The following is a 17,349-nucleotide window of genomic DNA, read 5'->3' on the forward strand; positions in this document are numbered from 1 at the left end:
ACTTCCGAAAGCCATCCACGGACCACACCGGACCTGTCAGTGCTGGACACATGCAAAGTTTCTAGCTGCATTGGAAATCTGGGTCTCTCCTAGGTAATCTTTAATAGAGCACTACGTACGCATTTTGAAAGCTATAACCCTTCACCTACTGATTAGCAGCTGTGACTTTTATAAACAGCTGCAGTTGAACCGGTTGCTCCTTTAACCACATATTGATTCATGGCCTTTTTTCGCTACCTTATCATCCTACCGCTCATTGCAGGGTGCCTCCTCCCTTCTGGTGTCCAGGCTCTCTGGCCCATTCCAACTACTCTCGAAACCGGGCTGACCACCCTCAAAATCTCCTCCGCATTCTATTTTGACGTGCAGGTTGAAGGCGCGCCGTCGGATTTACGTGACGCGGTTGCACAATCACAGTACTATCTCGAAAATGACAAACTTGGACGTCTGGTCGTAGGTCGCGGCGCGAATGACACTGCAGCATTTGCCACCGCGATGACGCTTTCAAAGTTAACGCTGTTCCTCGCGAATGGAGCTGCTGTAGAGCCCATTTCTTCAGAAGCTGTCAAGCCCCTGGGAACCCGTAGTGAGGAGTACGCACTGGTCATTCCAGCAGACGGCTCGGCTGCTACGTTGACAGCGAACTCGACGTTGGGTCTGTACAGAGGACTCACCACTTTCAATCAGCTTTTCTACTACTATGGAGGAGTGACTTACACTTTACTCGCCCCGATTTCTATCAAGGACACTCCTGCATATGTGAGCAGTTATCACTGACACTTTAACGTCAGATGCATGAACCCATATACGTAGCCTTTCCGGGGATTAGGACTGGATACCTCGAGACACTACTATCCGGTCAGTGACATTCAGCGAACTTTGGACGCGATGAGCTGGGTGAAGGCGAGTGTTTTCCTGGTATCTTGTCTTGTCGTCCCTCACAAGCTATACAGATCAACACTTTCCACTGGCATATCACGGATAGTCAGAGCTTTCCACTCGAAGTCGCACAGTATCCCGAGCTCGCCATCAAAGGTGCATACTCTCCTCAAGAAGTTTACACGGCGAGCGATGTCCAATACATCGTGCAGTATGCTGCTGCAGTACGTGTTTCCCTTTACCACGGTCTGTTGTTCGTTGATGGTGTTCTCGCAGAGAGGTATCGATGTCATGATGGTTAGCACTCATCAGTCGATTTTGCAAATAAATTCTCAAACATTCTACTAGGAAATAGATACACCCGGCCACACCGCTATCATGGCAGCCGCTTACCCCGAATATGTTGCGTGCTTTGAGGCTAGTCCATGGGCATTCTTTTCCGGCGAGCCACCTGCTGGCCAGCTTCGTTTTGCACTCCCAGAGGTCGCGAACTTCACTGCTTCCTTGCTCACCAACATCGCAAAGACCCTCCCTTCGCATTATTTCAGCACCGGCGGCGATGAAATCAACAAGAACTGTTACACCAATGACCATCCCACGCAGCAGCAGCTTAAGAGGACTGGCATGACGCTGAACGGTGCTCTTGACACGTTCACACAGATCACTCATGGTGCACTGATTGCCCAGGGAAAGACGCCTGTCGTATGGGAAGGTATACTCTGCCCTTTCTTTGAATGACAGTATCAAATGAAGACGGTTGGTCATTCAGAAATGGCCCTCGACTGGAATGTTACACTCTCAAACGAGACTATTGTGATGTAAGTATGACAATATCATGATCTGACTCCGCTGATTCATCTGTATTGAAAGGGTTTGGATTTCTTCTGCAGATGCTGCAGCATTGGTAGAAAAGGGTTTCAGGATCATCCAAGCACCATCAGATTACTTCTACCTGGTCAGTTGACGAGTTTTTTTCTACAGAACACGATGTCCTTATTATCCTAGGATACTGGTGCTGGTGAGTGGCTGGGAGACAACCCAACTGGGTTAGTCTTTATATCGTCGAATGTACTCGATCTGAACTGGCATCCCCTGGGAGAACAGAAGTAGCGGCCCCTTCAGGACCTGGTCCGAGGTAAGTATGAATGTCGAAGATGGCCACGCATCTCACAATGTTTTGTTAGGCATATACCTTTGATCCATTGGCAAACTTGACTGAGGCGCAGTACGAACTTGTTTTCGGAGGTAAACACGATCTAGCCTCGAGGTTAAATCGATCTTTCTGAGCAATCTGCAGGCGAGCAAATTCTATGGAGTGAACAGTCTGGTCCCCAAAATGTCGACCCAATCGTGTGGCCACGCGCTGCATCATCAGCAGAAATTTTCTGGAGTGGGAAGCAGCCCACTGGCGCTGCACTCAACGTCGCCGAGGCACTTCCTCGTTTGCATGTAAGTAGTGTTTCTTGATGTGGAAGTACTTGATGATATATGAACGATACAGGACGTCAGGTACAGGATGGTACAGCGCGGCATCAATGCCATCCCACTCCAGCCGCAGTGGTGTGCGTTTCGACCGGACGCATGCGATATGAACGCTTGAATCAGAACTTGATCCGAACTGGCCTGCGCTGTTGCTTACAAGATGTGACAGCTCTCGTTCACCACAAACTGACTTATAGTGAGAAATTTGTGCCTCGGCTTTGCAAGAAGTCCCGCGGCGAAATGGAAGTTGACGAAATGTTCGAGTTATGGATGCACTAAACAATGATTAATGATTCAAATATTCATGAAGTATCCACATAAATTGTATCCACACTACGTGTATATATATAGCGCTCCCACATCGATATCTTGACTGCAATTCTGAAAATAGCAGGTAACAGCACGGGCGGTCCCACGCAGGCAATGTTTTTAGATTTACATAAAACCAAGATTTGAGTCCTGACTCTACCGTACCAGTGATGCATCAGGCTTTACTTGTTCCCGATATCCTCCTGGAGATATTCGCCTATGTGAACACAATACCATCTACTCAAACAACATCAACCCAGAAATTGCTTGCAGCGCTTGCAAGGACATGCAAAATCTTCTATGAGCCTGCGATGGATTTGCTGTGGACTGAAATCCATGGGTTAGAACCACTGCTAGGCTGTGTAGCGGGGTTACATCCACTGATATATCATAGGGGTACAAGAGTCGGTGCACGACTTCATTACGCTTTGTTCGTTTCTTTGCGGCTGACCGAGTGTCTACATAACAGCGGGACGAGCGTGTTTACTGGGCAAAAGGCATCGAGCCATTATCTGCCCATGAGGCCCGTCAATTTCTGCGTCACTCCTCCCGTATACGCATATTGAACATAAAAAATGCCCATCCCGACCTTCTCTCTATCATTCCCGCCGAGGCATGCGTATTTCCGATGCTGAGGTCGTTAAGTCTTTCCAGCGCATTTTTGGACCTCTTTCTGCCTCACACGCTGCGCCGATGTCATCTGTTGACCGTTGACGAGGGTCTGCAATCTTTTGTGACACGTTGCATTGCTTTGGAGCATTTGTACATCCACACTGACCCACGACTCGAAGATGGCAGCACAGATCAGCTATCCAATAGGATTCGTTGGTGCACGCGGCTTGTAACTCTGTCTTGTCCAACGCTCAACTTGGCAGCATGGAAGCGCCTCTCCTGCCTCCCTACTCTTCTCAATTTGGAAATTGATTATGTCTCTCCTTTGCTGTCAAAACAAGATATCGTGAATTTATCATTCCTTAATATCACGAGCCTTTCCTTTCGACGGTCGTACAATGGTGCAGACATCATTACAGTCATACAACACTCGCAATTTCCCTCACTGAAAGAGTTCAAGCTTGATGCCAAGTATCTGACTTCAGAAGCGGCCGAGCGACTCTTTAATGCTCTGTCCCACTGCAATGCGTGTGATACTCTAGAAAAAATCTCCATTTGTGTATTTAACTCTAAACGTCTACCGGAACCCCGAGACGAGGAGTTTTTGACACCAATTCCACATTTCCTTTGCTTCACACAGCTTCGAACCCTGCAGCTCATGTGTCAGGATTCCCTCATCTACCTAGACAATGACATGCTCTTGCAAGCTCTGTCTAGTTGGCCACACATCCACACTCTGGCAATCAACTCCTTATACTATTTTTCTCCCTCCGAAGTCTCCCTCCATGGACTATTCACAGCGCTCAGTCTATGTCCACAATTGCATACTCTACGAGTTCCAATCAGTATTGCAACTATCGACGTCGATCCTGATGCTGAGCCAATACAACATACTTCCCTACGATCATTGACATTGGACACATCGAACTCTGAAATAGCGGATGCTGAAACTCTCGCTCTCGCTCGCATCATTTCCGCCTGGCTCCCTTGTGTCGACCGAGTTCAAAGTATGGATAGAAGTTGGGATGAAGTCAACGAGCATCTCAGATCTTTGACAGCGGCTACTGCGCCTGGAGCCTTCTAGAATAGTTAAGTAGGAATACCTCCACGCCCGGGAATGTTGTCACATACCTTTGAGTTCTTTCGTTCCTTCGTTGTAACTTGTCGTTGTCGTTGTCGTCGCCGTTGACTGTAGTCATAAATTGTATTACCTCAACATACTCAATCGCCAGCAAGAACTTACCGGTTCAGTGATTAGTATGATTTCCAACACGATTATTGGCGTGAGGTGGGGATCAATTCATCTTCTGGCAATCTATGACTGCGGCTTTCTTTGTCATATATACACATCTACTCTATCATTTCCAGTCACCCTCATGTTCCGTGGTCTGCCCTTCCGATCGAGTCTCTTGTCTATTGCTTGTGCACTGTATCTGCTGACATGCTATCGCAGTGCATCCGCCTTCTACCTTCCCATGGCCGTCTTAAATGCCCGGTCTCATACGGAGATCAGGTTGGCCAGCATCTGCCACATCCATGAACACGTTATGTATTTACAATTTGCAGGTCGTGAACTGTAGTGTCCTGGGCGATATATAGTCTGCATACTTTCCTGTGTTTCCGGACACTCATTGCATTCCAGCCTTTCTTGAATGTGAGCATGACGCAGACGTCCGAGTCCTTCCCTGCAAATTCTCGTGCCTAGTAGTTAAACAACGGAAGTTACAGCGACGCGAGGACAAAAATTGCAAGAGGGATGCTCAATTGTACAATAATATGGAGCTTGGACGCTGTGAAACTCGTCGTGGTTGGTCCCACGAAGTGTAGAAGAGACTCTTTCATACTTGGTTTTGGCGTCATGCCGTTGCTTACAACTTATACAAGATGTGTACAGCTCTCGTTCACCAAAAACTGACTTATATCGAGAAATTTATGCCTCTGCTCTGCGAGAAGTCACGCGGCGAAATGGAAGTTGACGAAATGTTCGAGTGGAATCCGTACCACGTGCATATGATAAATATCTTGACTGGAATTCCGAGAATAGCAGGTAACAACACCCGTCAATATTGGTCCCACGCAGGCAATTTACATAAAACCTAGTTTAACTTGTGAGTCCTGACTCTACCGCACCCCAGTGATGCATCAGGCTTTACTTGTTCCCGAAGTCCTCCTGGAGATATTCGCCTACGTGAACACAATACCATCTACTACTTGGCAAAAAACAGAGAGATTCGGTTATGTGAACACAATACCACCTACTCAAATAACATCGACGCTTGCAGCGCTTGCAAGGACATGCAAAATCTTCCACGAGCCTGTGATGGATCTGCTGTGGATTGAAATCCATGGCTTAGAACCACTGCTAGGCTGTGTAGCGAGGTTACATCCACTGATATATCGTAGGGGTACAAGGGTCAGTGCACGATTTCATTACGCTTTGTTCGTTTATTTTCGGCTGACCGAGCATCCACATAACAGTGGGATGATATTTTTTCCTGGGCGGAAGGCGTCGAGCCATTATCTGCCCATGAGGCCCGTCAATTTCTGCGTCACTTCTCCCGTATACGCACATTGAACATAGAAAGGACCCATCTCCAACTTATCTCTGTCATTCCCGCCAATGTATACGTATTTCCGAGGCTGAGGTCGTTAAGTCTTTCCATCGCATATTTGAATCACTTTCTGCCTCTCACGCTGCACCCACGTCATCTATTGAACATCGACAAGAGTCGGCAATCTTTTGTGACACGTTGCAGTGCTTTGGAGCATTTGTACATACACACTGACGGCTATTATGACATCGCAAGTCAGCTGTCCCTGCTATCCGATAGGATTCGTCGGTGCACGCGGCTTGTAACTCTGTCTTGTCCAATGCTCAACTGGGAAACATGGAAGCACCTCTCCTGCCTCCCTACTCTTCTCAAATTGGAAATCGATCAAGGGTATGATGACACTCCTTCACTATCAAAACGAGATATCGTGAATTTATCATTCCTTAACATCACGAGCCTTTCCTTTCGAGGGCTGGCCGATGCTGCAGAGATCATCACAGTCATACAACACTCGCAATTTCCCTCACTAAAAAAGTTCAAGCTTGCAGCCCTCTATCTGTATCCAGAAGAGGCCGAGCAACTCTTTCATGCTCTGTCCTGCTGCAAAGCGTGTCAGACTCTAGAAGAAATCACCATTTGTTCTCCTGATGAAGAGCATGGACCCTCAGACAGCGAGCCTTTGACACCAGTTCCACATTTGCTTTGCTTTACACAGCTTCGAACCCTGCAACTCTGGTTTTATAATCCCTGCATCTACCTGGACAATGGCATTCTCTTGCAAGCTATGTTTAGTTGGCCGCACATCCGCACTCTGGAAATCAACTACTTAGATGACTTAGATGATCATCATGCTTCTTCCGAAGTTTCCCTCCATGGATTATTCACAGCGCTCAGTCTATGTCCACAATTGCATACACTACAAATTCTAATCAATCTTGCAACTATCGACGTTGATCCTCATGCTGAGCCAATACAACATACCTCCCTACAAACATTGGAACTTTTGGATATATCCCAGTCTCAAATAGCAGATGCTGAAGCTCTCGCTCGCGTCATTTCCGCCTGGCTCCCTTGTGTCGACAAAGTCAACAGCATTGGTAGCACTTGGGATGAAGTCAACAAGCATCTCAAATCTTCGACAGCGGCTACTGCGCTGTACGTCGCGGAAACCTCCTAGAATGGCTAAGTATGGAATACCTTCACGTCTGGGAATGTTGTTACATACTTTTAGTTCTTTCGTTCCTTCGTTGTCGTTGTCGTTATCGTCGCCGTTGACTGTAGTTATAAACTGTATTACCTTACAACATACTTAATCGCCAGCAAGAAAGGCTCACCGGTTCACTGATTATTGGCTCAATTCATCTTCTGGCAGTGCTTTCTTCGTCATATATACATCTACTCTACCATTTCTAGTCACTCTCACGTTCCGTGGTTTGTCTATTGCCTGTGCGCTATATCCGCAGTGCATCCGCCTTCTAATACCTTTCCATGTCCCGGGCCCGTCTTAAATGCTCGGTCTCGTACGGAAACCAGGTCGGTCAGCAACTGCCACATCCGTGAATCAATACGCTATGTATTTGCAGGTCGTAAACTGTAGTGTCTTGAGCGATATATAGTTTGCATACTTTCCTGTGATTTTCCGGACACTCCTTGCAATCCAGCCTTTCTTGAACGTGAGTATGACGCAGACATCCTTCCCTGCAAATTCTTGTGCCTAGTTAAACAACGAAAGTTACAGCGACGCGATGACAAAAATTGCAAGTTGTAGAGGACGAGCATTTGGCGCAGGAGTATCGCTGTGCTTGGCCGGTCACTGTTCCTCAAATGAATGTTTGCTCTTATCTCAATCACTATTATCAAGCATCAAAGTGGACCGAGTCTCCTATCTGTGTTGTGGGTGCTCGCCATGAATGGGATTCCGTGGTTGTGACCTTCTCCGCTACCGATGCACCTATTTTCCATCTCGAGACCCTCCTTCTCCTTCTCACAGGCTGATTGATCCAGAAGCGCGTTATGCAAGGTTCGTCTGCCACGTTCCCTTTCGATTGCCCGATCATTAATGGCCTCAGTGCTTGAACGCGCACGTGTTGTTGATTGCAGCAGTGACCATGGACCGCCACGACATGAACGGAAGGGTAGGACACATTTCTGTCGCGACTTTAGGCTTCAGAATTCGGATGAAGCCACCATAGGAACCTCGTCTCAGCTCCCAGCTGTACTAATAAAAATCGCCAGTTCGAGAGCATTAGTAGCTACATACTTCTAATGCCGCAGGGTTTCAGGTCTTAGATTTTACGAGATTAGCCTAGGTGCATGAAGCACTCGAGAAGAAACGGACATGAAGCCAGAACTTGAGAAGATATCCCGACTTTCTTTTATTGATCATCGTAGAAGCTTCATGAAATACAGTCCATCCTCTATATGTTTTTATGAACGAAAGCAACAGATTGCTCGAGTAGTGGGCGCAAATCATCGGAGACTGCACGTACGTGATCAGAGGAGTCGGGGAGTGATGAGTGCCCTTTTACGTGACCACCCTTCTGACATACTTCGGCTCCTCAAAGCTCCCAGAAGCAAGGTACGTGCAGCTAGCGCTGCCGCGAATAACTGAAGCGAATTGAAGTGGAAATTTGAGACACTTCAGTAGACTTCGATGAGTCAACGAAGTTATTTGAAGTGCGCTTCGTGGCGCGCGACACAGAGAAGTAGGATAGGTTGACTCTAGCAGCTAAGCAAGTTCGTCGACTCCGAACTTCTCTGCTGCAATGAGCTCATCCGAGTTTATGGCATTCCTAGATACCGGTCAGTATCATAATAAGATAGGGCGTGAAATCCAGCCGGTCGTGCCAGTGCTTATAAGGAAACTTAAGTATCTGTAAAGCTTCGAGAACGGTTGATGCTAGAGGTCAGCACACCGATCTGTGCATGCCTCTTTGCTGGAGGAGAAAACTCATTCAGAAGGGGACAGGGTGAAGCCTGCGTGGAAAGGCCATCGTGATCCATTGTGATACAGAAAAGCAGCGAGAATATATATTCTTTTTGCAACGAAATATTATGTTCATTTGATGAATGGCTAAAAAACTCAAATAGTGCACGTACCTCCAAAAACGAACGATATCAGCTGTGCGTTTAGCCGTAGCATCAAGAAGCGCTGTATTTCTCGCTCGGCATCTGCAGCAGCTCGACATGCTACAGGGGGGTCATATACTAGACATATACATGCAGAGGTGGATAGAGGTTTCGCAAAGTCCTGAAAGAACCTTTGGTGTCACTAACGGTGAAACTGGTGGGCCATGACTGTGTAAAGTTCTTGGACCTGAGGTACAAGCGAGTACTAACGAAGTCAATCAAAATCTCACGTTTCGAAGTGAAGCGAATTTACCTCTTGAAGTCACTTCACTTCGGTAGCAACAAGTATTACCGATGTAGCGTAACATAAGCACGTAATGACAAGACCTCGAAAACCTTGTCAGCTGCAAATTCGCCTCTAACTTACCCGAGTAGTAGGAACAGCGACGGCAAAAACCTCTTGACCACGAACAGGACAACTTCCTGGCGCTCCCCAACGCCAACGATGATTCGCCTATACGAAAAATTCATTACCTATCTCTTTGCTTGTTCAGAAACCCGCCATCGGTATTCATGTAGCTCCTAAGTCAAGTTTCATCACTGCATACGGCGGCGTGCGCCCTTTAACGCACCAAACTCCACTTGTCCGTCACTTTTTTTGCCCTCGGCGACTGAGGGTGCGCTTTTGGCGCCGACAATGCCGGACACGCTGTCACCGAGTGATTCAGCATCGATGTTTCTGGCCTCAACCGTATCTCCCCCAGGTATGGAGGATTGTGCTGCTCGTATCGTATCAGCATTATTACCGCCAGGTATTGTGAAACATGAGCATGTGTCCCCGCCCTCATCAGCCCCAATCACTCTCGCACTCGTGAACAGCAGCGATGACTTGAACATGCCGCCCGTTCCGGGATTTTTCGTTGAAGTTGAAAAACATAGAAACATGCCTCCTTCATTTTTTTGCTTGGAGGCAGCACCAGGCTTCATGAGGTTGTAGTTGGCCTAGCGCCTGATACAGGAGGATGCAAGTTGGAAGTCAGGTGTGGTAGCCTGGTCACGGCGGCGGGAGACTGCAGGTCGGGCATGGTGGGCAAGAGTAGACGCGCAATGGGCGCGATGGCACGATGCTTAACCTTATACACGAGCAGAAAATACCTTACCGAGCGGTGCTGAAGGTCTTGACCTGTCACGGTACTACTATGATGTAACTGCCTCGTTTTCGGGAGCTTGGGGGAGCCGAAGTACTTCGGAAAGGTGACAGGGCACCTAGTACCACGACTCGTCGGGGACTGCCTTCAAGGCGCCATTACGGCAATAAAGCGTTCCGAGAGATAACCCTATGGAAATCAATTAATTACATAAATTAAATTCTAATTCTAAATTTGGACTTAAAAACTGCGCAATCTCCGCTTTAAAGGGTCTCATCACCGTGTGCAACAGCGACCAGACGTAATTTCTTCCATTCTTCGATTTTCATATTAGCTTGAATTTGTACAGGCATAATCTGGCACGATGTCGCAGTGGGGCCAGCCGGGATTTCAGTATCCCATGTCCACAGGCTATCCAGGTCAACAGCAGCAACAGTTTCAGCCTGGCCAGAATCCTCAATTTCAGCAACAACCCAGTTTCCAGCCTGGAGGAATAGCTAGTGGTGGTTTTCAGCCTGGTGGAATTGCTCCACAGCCTACTGGGTTTCCAGGCGTACAACTGCAACAGCCTTACCAGCAGCCTCAACAGACAGGCTACCTGGGCCCGGGTCCCTCTAGACTGGGTGTCTTGCAAGCCCAGCCTACGGGTTTTCCAGGTGGGAGTAGCTTTGCGCAGCAGGCTCGTCCACAGCCTCCGCCTGTTCCGCCCATTCCAAGCCAATTCCAGCAGCCGCCTCAGTTACACCAACAGCCTGGGTTCGCAAATCCACAGCGTTTCGGAGGTCCGTCTTCAGGATTCGGTGGAAACCCAGGTCTTGTACCCCAGCCAACCGGGTTTGCGGGTCGTACTCCTGCGCCCTTGATACCCCAAGTAACTGGCTTTGTAGATCCACGGTTGCAAATGATGTCTAGCTCGTTCTTACCTGCCAATATATCTGCACCATATGGTGCAGGAGGAATTCCCCAGCTTGCTGCCCCTCCCCAGCAGCAGTTGGGTGGTCTATCTTTGCAGCAGTCCTTCCAGCAACATAATCAGGCACGAGGCATAGGGTCTGCACCCAAGATCCCATGGACGCTCTCCAAAGCCGAAAAGAAGCAATATGACCAGATCTTCAGATCCTGGGACGCCCAAGCACTGGTTTCAATCAGCGGTCAGACCGCACTCGAGGTCTTTGGCCAGAGTGGAATCGAAAGAACGAACTGGCTCGCATCTGGTGATTATCAAATTTTTTCTTATTGTGCATCAAGTCTCTAATGTCTATGCAGGACCCTTGCTGACGCTGATAACCGCGGCAAGCTCACCTTGCTGAATTCCATGTCGCAATGGGCCTGATCTACCGCAGTATGTCCTTGCATTTCCTCTCTACTTTACACCACTGACGCAACACCAGAACTTAATGGCATGACATACCCGACGAACTCCCACCCGAACTTATCCCTCCTTCCTCTCGAGATCTTGATACTTCTGTTAATTTTCTCAAGGACATTCTCAAGAATGATACACGCGCCCGCTCTCCATTGGGTCTCGACACTCCTGTCTCGCGTCTCAAAGAACGTTCATTCAATTCTACATCTGCACCAGGTGCTGGCGGGCGACAAGATTGCTACAGTCTACAAGCATACCGATGCAGAGCCCCCTGGCGGGTTCTACCAGCCCCGCAGCAGCACATCGATCGCAGCACTGTGCGCTCGCGTAATGAAGACAACAGCCCTGCCGCAGATATGTCTGATATAAAGCGTCAACTTGCCAACACGCAAAAGATGCTCGATGCAAGCGCAGTAGCAGATGCGGGCGATGACGAACTCGATCGTGAGATGGGCGATCTGCGGTACCGTATCAAGCGTCTGCAAGAAGATCTGGACTACGTCTCCCGCGGTCCGAGGAGCGCGAGCAAAGAGGAGGAACGTAGGAGGTTGGAGAGAGAGCTTGTGCAGCTCATGCACGAGCGCGTACCTGAGCTCGAGCGCAAGATCGAGGACCGCCAGGCGAGGAAAGAGAGGGAGAATCGCGAGTATGCCAGAGAGCGTGATAGGAGGAACGAGAGATCTGGTCGGTTTGACGATACAGATGGCGGGCATTCGCCTTCCTTGGGTTATCGAGATGATGACCGTGATAGACCTTATTCTCGCAGTGCATCGAGGTACGATAGGGATGACAGAGACTACGACAGGGATAGGTCGTACCGTGACCGCCATGGTGACCGCGATGTGTCGACAACAACGCGTACTTCCGCCGCCACCGCCTGCTGCTCCAGCAAACAACATATCGCAACCACCACCAGCCCCTAGCCGCTCGCCTGCTTCAGGAATGAAAAACATGACACCCGAAGAGCGCAAAGCATTTGTCCAAGTCCAAGCCAAGAACGTCTTGAAGAGCGTATGCAAGCTCTAGGTCTTTCTACGCCATCGTCGACTGTATCACCTACCTTGGGTCTCACCGTTGAAGACAGACTCGCCCAGGAGAAGAAGGAAGCGGAAGAGAAAGCCAAGGAAGCTGAGAGACAGGCTGAAGAGCGCGAGAGACTTAGGAGAGAACGACTTGAAGCGAGAAGGCTCTTAGGGAAGGCAAGGCGGCTCCTCAGCTTACGCCTACCGCGCCAACACCTACTACTACCCGCCCCACCTCCTGCCCCTGCACCCAAGATTGCGTCACCAGCTCAGAAGCCCCGTGCACCAGCACCACCCCCACCAAGGAAGGGCTTTGCTCTTCGCCCATCTGCAACTTTATCTTCTTTGCCCTCGCCTGTTCCTGCTCCCCAGCTCCAGCACCAACACCTATGTATAATGTAATTCCCACACCAGCTCCCGTAGCACCTGCTCTTTCACCAGTACCTGCTGTACCCAAGAAGACCCAGAGGATGCAGACTTCAAAGCCCGCGAGGCAGCACTTCGCCAGAAACGAGAAGACCACGCTGCCCTCCTCCGCAAGCTTGAGGAAGAAGAGGAGAGGCGCGTCGCGCTGATGAATTATACCTGGCACGCCGAAAGCAGTTCTTGGCTAGTAAATCTGCCGTGTCCCCCATCACGCCTGCTACACCTACGTCTCCTGTCCCCCCCGCCGCAGCTTGCTTTCGTTCCTGCTCCGCCGCTGCCACCACCGCCTGCTCCTCCAGCAGAGCCCAAGTCTGGGCCCGAGGAAGTGGCGCCTACTATTACTACTCCTCCCACCACCACCACCGCCCGCACCGCCTGTAAATAAGTCGAGTACCCATCCCTTCAGTCGAATGATGAAGGAGGGGGGGATCTACTGTTTCAACCCCTGCAGCAAGCAACGGTGGCAGCAACCCCTTCTTTCTCAACAATTCTGCACCTCCACCTACTACACCCGCTCCCCCAAAAAGTCCTGGACCTTCGAGCAAAACGACCTACAACACGGCTGGAGGTGATAGCGAAGATGACTGGGATAACTTAATGGAAACGAAGAGAATGATAGTAGTGATGAGGAGTTGGGTTCAAGGGACACGCGTATGGTTTGGCGCAGCAGCTGTTTGGGACCTTGTTGCCTACAAGGCCGCAATCTGCTGGACCTGAGAAGTCTCGAAGTCCTGCACCTCTGCTGCCAGCTTCTGCACCTTCTGCACCTCCGCCACCACCCGCACCCGCTGCGCCCTCTCCACCATCTGCACCCCCACCACCATCAGTCAATATCGCACCCCCAGCTCCAACCGGTGATCGCAGTGCCCTCTTGGACGCTATCCAAGGAGGAGCAAAATTGAGGAAGGCTGTTACTCATGACCGTAGTGCTGCAGCAACCTCTGGCAAAGTCATCGGCGATGTTACTCCTCCCGTTCATATCAATGCTGCACCCCGTCCGGCGTCGCCTCCCGCTGCCATCGCCCCTGCAGCGTTTGTGCTTCCTTCACCCCAAGAATCCATCGCTGAGGCACCCCAGATGAGCAGAGGGTCAACTTCAGGACACAGTAAGAAGGAATCGGTTGACTGGTATACTGGTCTTGCTGCTGACCAAGGCACTGTGCATCACTTACCAACTACTATTGAGGAGGATGAGGAGCCGGCTGAGGAGATATCTGTGATGCCAGAGATTCAAGGGTCTGAGGCAACGATTGATATGATGGATGATGTTGATAGATCTACTGGTGAGCAGTCATGGGGTAGGGGGGGAATCCGAACTGATTATTTTTCAGAGTTCCGTGTGTGGTCGCTTTACCCGTATGAGGGACAGAGACCTGATGATCTTAGTATGATCGTTGTTGATCTGTACAACTGATTGCTGATTATTTTGTCAGGTTTTCTTGAGAACTTGATCATTACTGCTCATCCTTCCAAGACAGGAGGCGCCTGGTGGTATGGCACCGTCGTGAAGGATGGCAAATCTGGATTCTTCCCACAAACATATGTGCAGAAGGTGGAACCAGGTGCGTAAACCTCGATGTACCTTTCTTTCGATATGTTCATCACATATGTAGTGAAAGCAACTGCGTTGTACTCATACGCAGGGAAGAACGCAGATGAGCTTCCCTTTGCCGAAGGCGACGAACTCTCCATCATAGATAGAGGCGAAGCGGATTGGTGGAAAGCTGAACGAGACGGAATTGTCTTCATCGTGCCGGCTGATTACCTGGAGATAGTAGAGGGTTCGTGGATTTTGTCGCCTCCCCCTTGAGTTTTCCTCTTAACCTTGATCGCCGTTGGCAACTAGACTAAAATCTATTCTTTTGCTTTTCTTTTACATGTACAATTCGGAAATACCATTTTCGTTGTTAACAGCCGCCGGATCTCCACCCCTCCTGCGCGTGATCCCGCATGAGAAGCCGTCGACTAACATTGACAGCGCCGAACGTCCTGATATATCGGGAGCAGCAGCTGTCAGCGGATCACCTGATGAGGACGACCACGTTGACAGGTCTTCCGATGAGGGCGAGGACTATTTTTCGATGGACGAATCAGATGACGAATCAGATGGGTCTGAAGACGGGACTATTGAGGACGAACACGCTCGAGAACTTGAACGTCAACGAGTGTTGGAGGCGGCGGGTCTGATTGTAGATACGAGCTCGAGTGTGACAGCGCCGCCTAATCCCCCAGTACAGAAGCGCCGCCATCCACCCGTGACTCCTCAACGGGTTTCCATAGCACCAGTGGCTTCGAAAATTCTTCCGCCATTGCCGACTGTTGACTTGACAGATACTGAGCTCGATTCGACGTCTCATCTGGACGACGCTTTCGATCGGTACGAGGTTTTCAAGAAGACGAATGGGAACTTCAGCAATAGGATGTCTGTCTCATCCTTTGATACCTCTCCTTCGTCACCGCCGCGCTCGCCCGCTGTGTCTTTGGCGCCTAGTCTCACACATCGAGATTGGGAGAGTCGTACATCGCAGTTTTTGAGCTTTTTGGGGAGACATACAAATAGGTCGAGTACGCCGGAACAAGAAAAGAAAACGTTGGTCATATCTGGTCCTATCGTCAATACGCCTGCTGGTGGTGAGACTGGAGATGAGAGCCCTAGTTTTGGCACGGTGCGTGTCTTTTTTGCTATTACCGGGCGCCGTATTGAGGTGAGTAGTCATGGGCGAGCTTAGTGGACAAGTCGGCACTTGAGGGTATTCCTAAGATGGAGCGGCGACGACAAGAGGTGAGATTATGTTGTAGTGTGGTTGCTGTGTCTCACGATCTGCAGGCAATTTTTGAACTTATTTCTACCGAAGCAGATTACGTTCGCGACCTGCAGCTCATCGTTGAAGTATGGTTCAAAGTGCTATTAATATTGTGGTGTTCAGATTGCTCACGTTACTATGACAGTTGTTCTACTCCCGACTTATGGGCACGCTCGGAGAGAAGGCGACCACTGTTATATTTGCCAACATCGAAGACATACTACTCACTAATACTGTACCTTCTCAGTGCTCTCGCTTATTGGCTATGACTGACAGCTTTGTAGACATTCCTTTCTGTTCTCGAAGAACGTCAGAAAGACTGTCGGCTCTATATCGACCACATTGGCGATGTTCTGGAGACTCACATTCCTAACATGCACCTTTATCTGGTACATACTTCCTTAGTCTGCGCATCGTTGGTATTCACCGTTTTTAGTCGTACTGCGTGAACCAGCACAATGCTGCCAAGGTTCTTCAGTCCATGAGAGACAGTAATGCTGACCTTGCTACTCAACTTCAGGTATGCTACAAACGTTTTGTTAGGTGTTTACTGACCTTTCTCTCAGCGCCTGCGTGATGACCCTTCTGCTCGAAATCTTGATTTATCACATTATCTCCTCGTACCCAGTACGTTCATGCGGAGGCGTAATAGCCGTTAGTAACTGACTTTCTATTCCAGTGCAACGCCTCACCCGATACCCTCTCCTAATCCGCCAAATCCTTCAATATACGGATCACTCCTCGACGACTGATACCTCCATCCAAACCGTAACTAACGGACAGCCTCCAGCAGTCTCCATCCAGCTCCCAGGCGATGACGAGGAACGAAAAAACATCAGTACTGCTTTGAAAGCAGCACAGAAAATTCTAGAGCATGTGAACGAGACGATAAGGGAGCAAGAAGGGAGGGAAAGGCTGGGTGAGATTAGCAAGGATCTGTGGATTGGACAGGGGTGCGTATTTTCTTGCATATTTGCTCCTGATGGCGCTGAGTTGTCTTCTCAGTCACCTTGATCTAACTGCTCCAACACGCCACCTGGGACCGCGAAAGCTTCTGAAGGAAGGGATAATAAGCAAAGCAAAAAGCGGACGCAAACTTCGTCTGTTCCTATGCAGCGACATTCTCGTGCTGACTCATGAAGGAGGAAAGGGTTTATATCGTGTTGTGAGTGTTTTTATCGCCATTACCGGAATTTGAGTAGGTGCTGACGTGTGGGATAGCCCATACCTCTCAACGAGGTGCAAATAAAGGGGTCGAGAAACGAGCGAGGTTCGTAATATTTCTACCTATCACGACCTTGAGTTCACCGTGCCATAGAGGACTCTCTGCTTCGCCTGCACCTTACTTACCCGCGTGGTGGCGATACCATTGTTTTGCGAGCGATTTCAACCAAAGAAGCTCTATCGTGGAAGGATGCAATCGAGCGCGCTAGTCGAAGAGCCAAGGATGGAGAGCGACGGGCTGTAAAAGCTCTGCGTGCATCATCAAAGACGGACCTACAACTTTAATATCTACACACATTTATTAGACTTCTCTGCTATTGTTATGATCCCGTATTAACTGACATTCAGCTACCTATTCCTAGACAGCATCTTATCAATTCGATCTCATTGCTGTGACCACGGACGATCATGCGATGCATACGTACTTGAATTGTTCTGAAGTGATTCGGCAGCTCC

The 17,349-nt window shown here is 49.3% G+C and overlaps 5 protein-coding genes across 5 annotated transcripts; 4 read left to right on the plus strand and 1 right to left on the minus strand.

The window, feature by feature from the left end:
- Positions 1-219: 219 nt before the first annotated feature.
- Positions 220-2,479, plus strand: F5147DRAFT_584083 (glycoside hydrolase family 20 protein; the record flags this gene model as incomplete). The annotated part of the gene is made up of 12 exons (XM_041431771.1): positions 220-759; positions 814-909; positions 954-1,103; positions 1,156-1,176; positions 1,228-1,591; positions 1,649-1,697; positions 1,750-1,834; positions 1,885-1,925; positions 1,984-2,014; positions 2,064-2,124; positions 2,177-2,328; positions 2,381-2,479. The coding sequence occupies 12 exons, from the start codon at positions 220-222 to the stop codon at positions 2,477-2,479; spliced, it is 1,689 nt and encodes a 562-aa protein (XP_041288185.1).
- A 361-nt stretch (positions 2,480-2,840) lies between these two features.
- Positions 2,841-3,032, plus strand: F5147DRAFT_551628 (uncharacterized protein; the record flags this gene model as incomplete). The annotated part of the gene is made up of 1 exon (XM_041430415.1): positions 2,841-3,032. A coding segment is annotated over one exon (192 nt), but the record flags the coding sequence as incomplete, so codon positions are not given.
- Positions 3,033-5,166: 2,134 nt separating this feature from the next.
- Positions 5,167-7,011, plus strand: F5147DRAFT_656650 (uncharacterized protein; the record flags this gene model as incomplete). Its single annotated transcript, XM_041434146.1, has 4 exons — positions 5,167-5,286; positions 5,330-5,390; positions 5,418-5,695; positions 5,761-7,011. 4 exons carry the CDS (start codon positions 5,167-5,169, stop codon positions 7,009-7,011), a joined length of 1,710 nt encoding a protein of 569 aa, XP_041288187.1.
- A 1,376-nt stretch (positions 7,012-8,387) lies between these two features.
- On the minus strand, positions 8,388-9,962 carry F5147DRAFT_763562 (uncharacterized protein). The gene is made up of 5 exons (XM_041440647.1): positions 9,536-9,962; positions 9,331-9,386; positions 9,111-9,168; positions 8,948-9,041; positions 8,388-8,626 (listed from the first exon to the last, which is right to left on the minus strand). The coding sequence occupies exons 1-5, from the start codon at positions 9,888-9,890 to the stop codon at positions 8,563-8,565; spliced, it is 627 nt and encodes a 208-aa protein (XP_041288188.1). The 5' UTR covers positions 9,891-9,962; the 3' UTR covers positions 8,388-8,562.
- Positions 9,963-10,340: 378 nt separating this feature from the next.
- Positions 10,341-17,318, plus strand: F5147DRAFT_716731 (uncharacterized protein). The gene is made up of 31 exons (XM_041438616.1): positions 10,341-11,232; positions 11,505-11,518; positions 11,546-11,660; positions 11,685-11,695; positions 11,717-11,744; positions 11,772-11,830; positions 11,867-11,927; positions 11,949-12,001; positions 12,023-12,063; positions 12,085-12,192; positions 12,223-12,259; positions 12,341-12,490; positions 12,512-12,796; positions 12,818-12,837; positions 12,991-13,242; positions 13,285-13,483; positions 13,509-14,148; positions 14,197-14,250; positions 14,299-14,427; positions 14,479-14,646; positions 14,780-15,531; positions 15,579-15,647; positions 15,693-15,755; positions 15,815-15,904; positions 15,954-16,058; positions 16,106-16,189; positions 16,236-16,296; positions 16,349-16,622; positions 16,675-16,834; positions 16,891-16,939; positions 16,988-17,318. The coding sequence occupies exons 1-31, from the start codon at positions 10,416-10,418 to the stop codon at positions 17,176-17,178; spliced, it is 5,139 nt and encodes a 1,712-aa protein (XP_041288189.1). The 5' UTR covers positions 10,341-10,415; the 3' UTR covers positions 17,179-17,318.
- Positions 17,319-17,349: the final 31 nt, after the last annotated feature.

This window comes from Suillus discolor (assembly GCF_016758755.1).
Source record: "Suillus discolor strain FC423 chromosome Unknown F5147scaffold_70, whole genome shotgun sequence".
NCBI lineage: Eukaryota > Fungi > Basidiomycota > Agaricomycetes > Boletales > Suillaceae > Suillus > Suillus discolor.

Coding starts and splice junctions, on each gene's coding strand:
- F5147DRAFT_716731 (XM_041438616.1), top strand. CDS start 10,416: ATGTCGCAGTGGGGCCAGCCGGGATTTCAGTATCCCATGTCCACAGGC. Junction 11,745..11,771: donor TCGCAGCACTGTGCGCTCGC/GTAATGAAGACA, acceptor GCCCTGCCGCAG/ATATGTCTGATATAAAGCGT. Junction 14,428..14,478: donor TGTGCAGAAGGTGGAACCAG/GTGCGTAAACCT, acceptor TCACATATGTAG/TGAAAGCAACTGCGTTGTAC.
- F5147DRAFT_763562 (XM_041440647.1), bottom strand. CDS start 9,890: ATGAAGCCTGGTGCTGCCTCCAAGCAAAAAAATGAAGGAGGCATGTTT. Junction 9,387..9,535: donor TGACGGACAAGTGGAGTTTG/GTGCGTTAAAGG, acceptor GGGGAGCGCCAG/GAAGTTGTCCTGTTCGTGGT. Junction 9,042..9,110: donor CATGGCCCACCAGTTTCACC/GTTAGTGACACC, acceptor GTATATGTCTAG/TATATGACCCCCCTGTAGCA.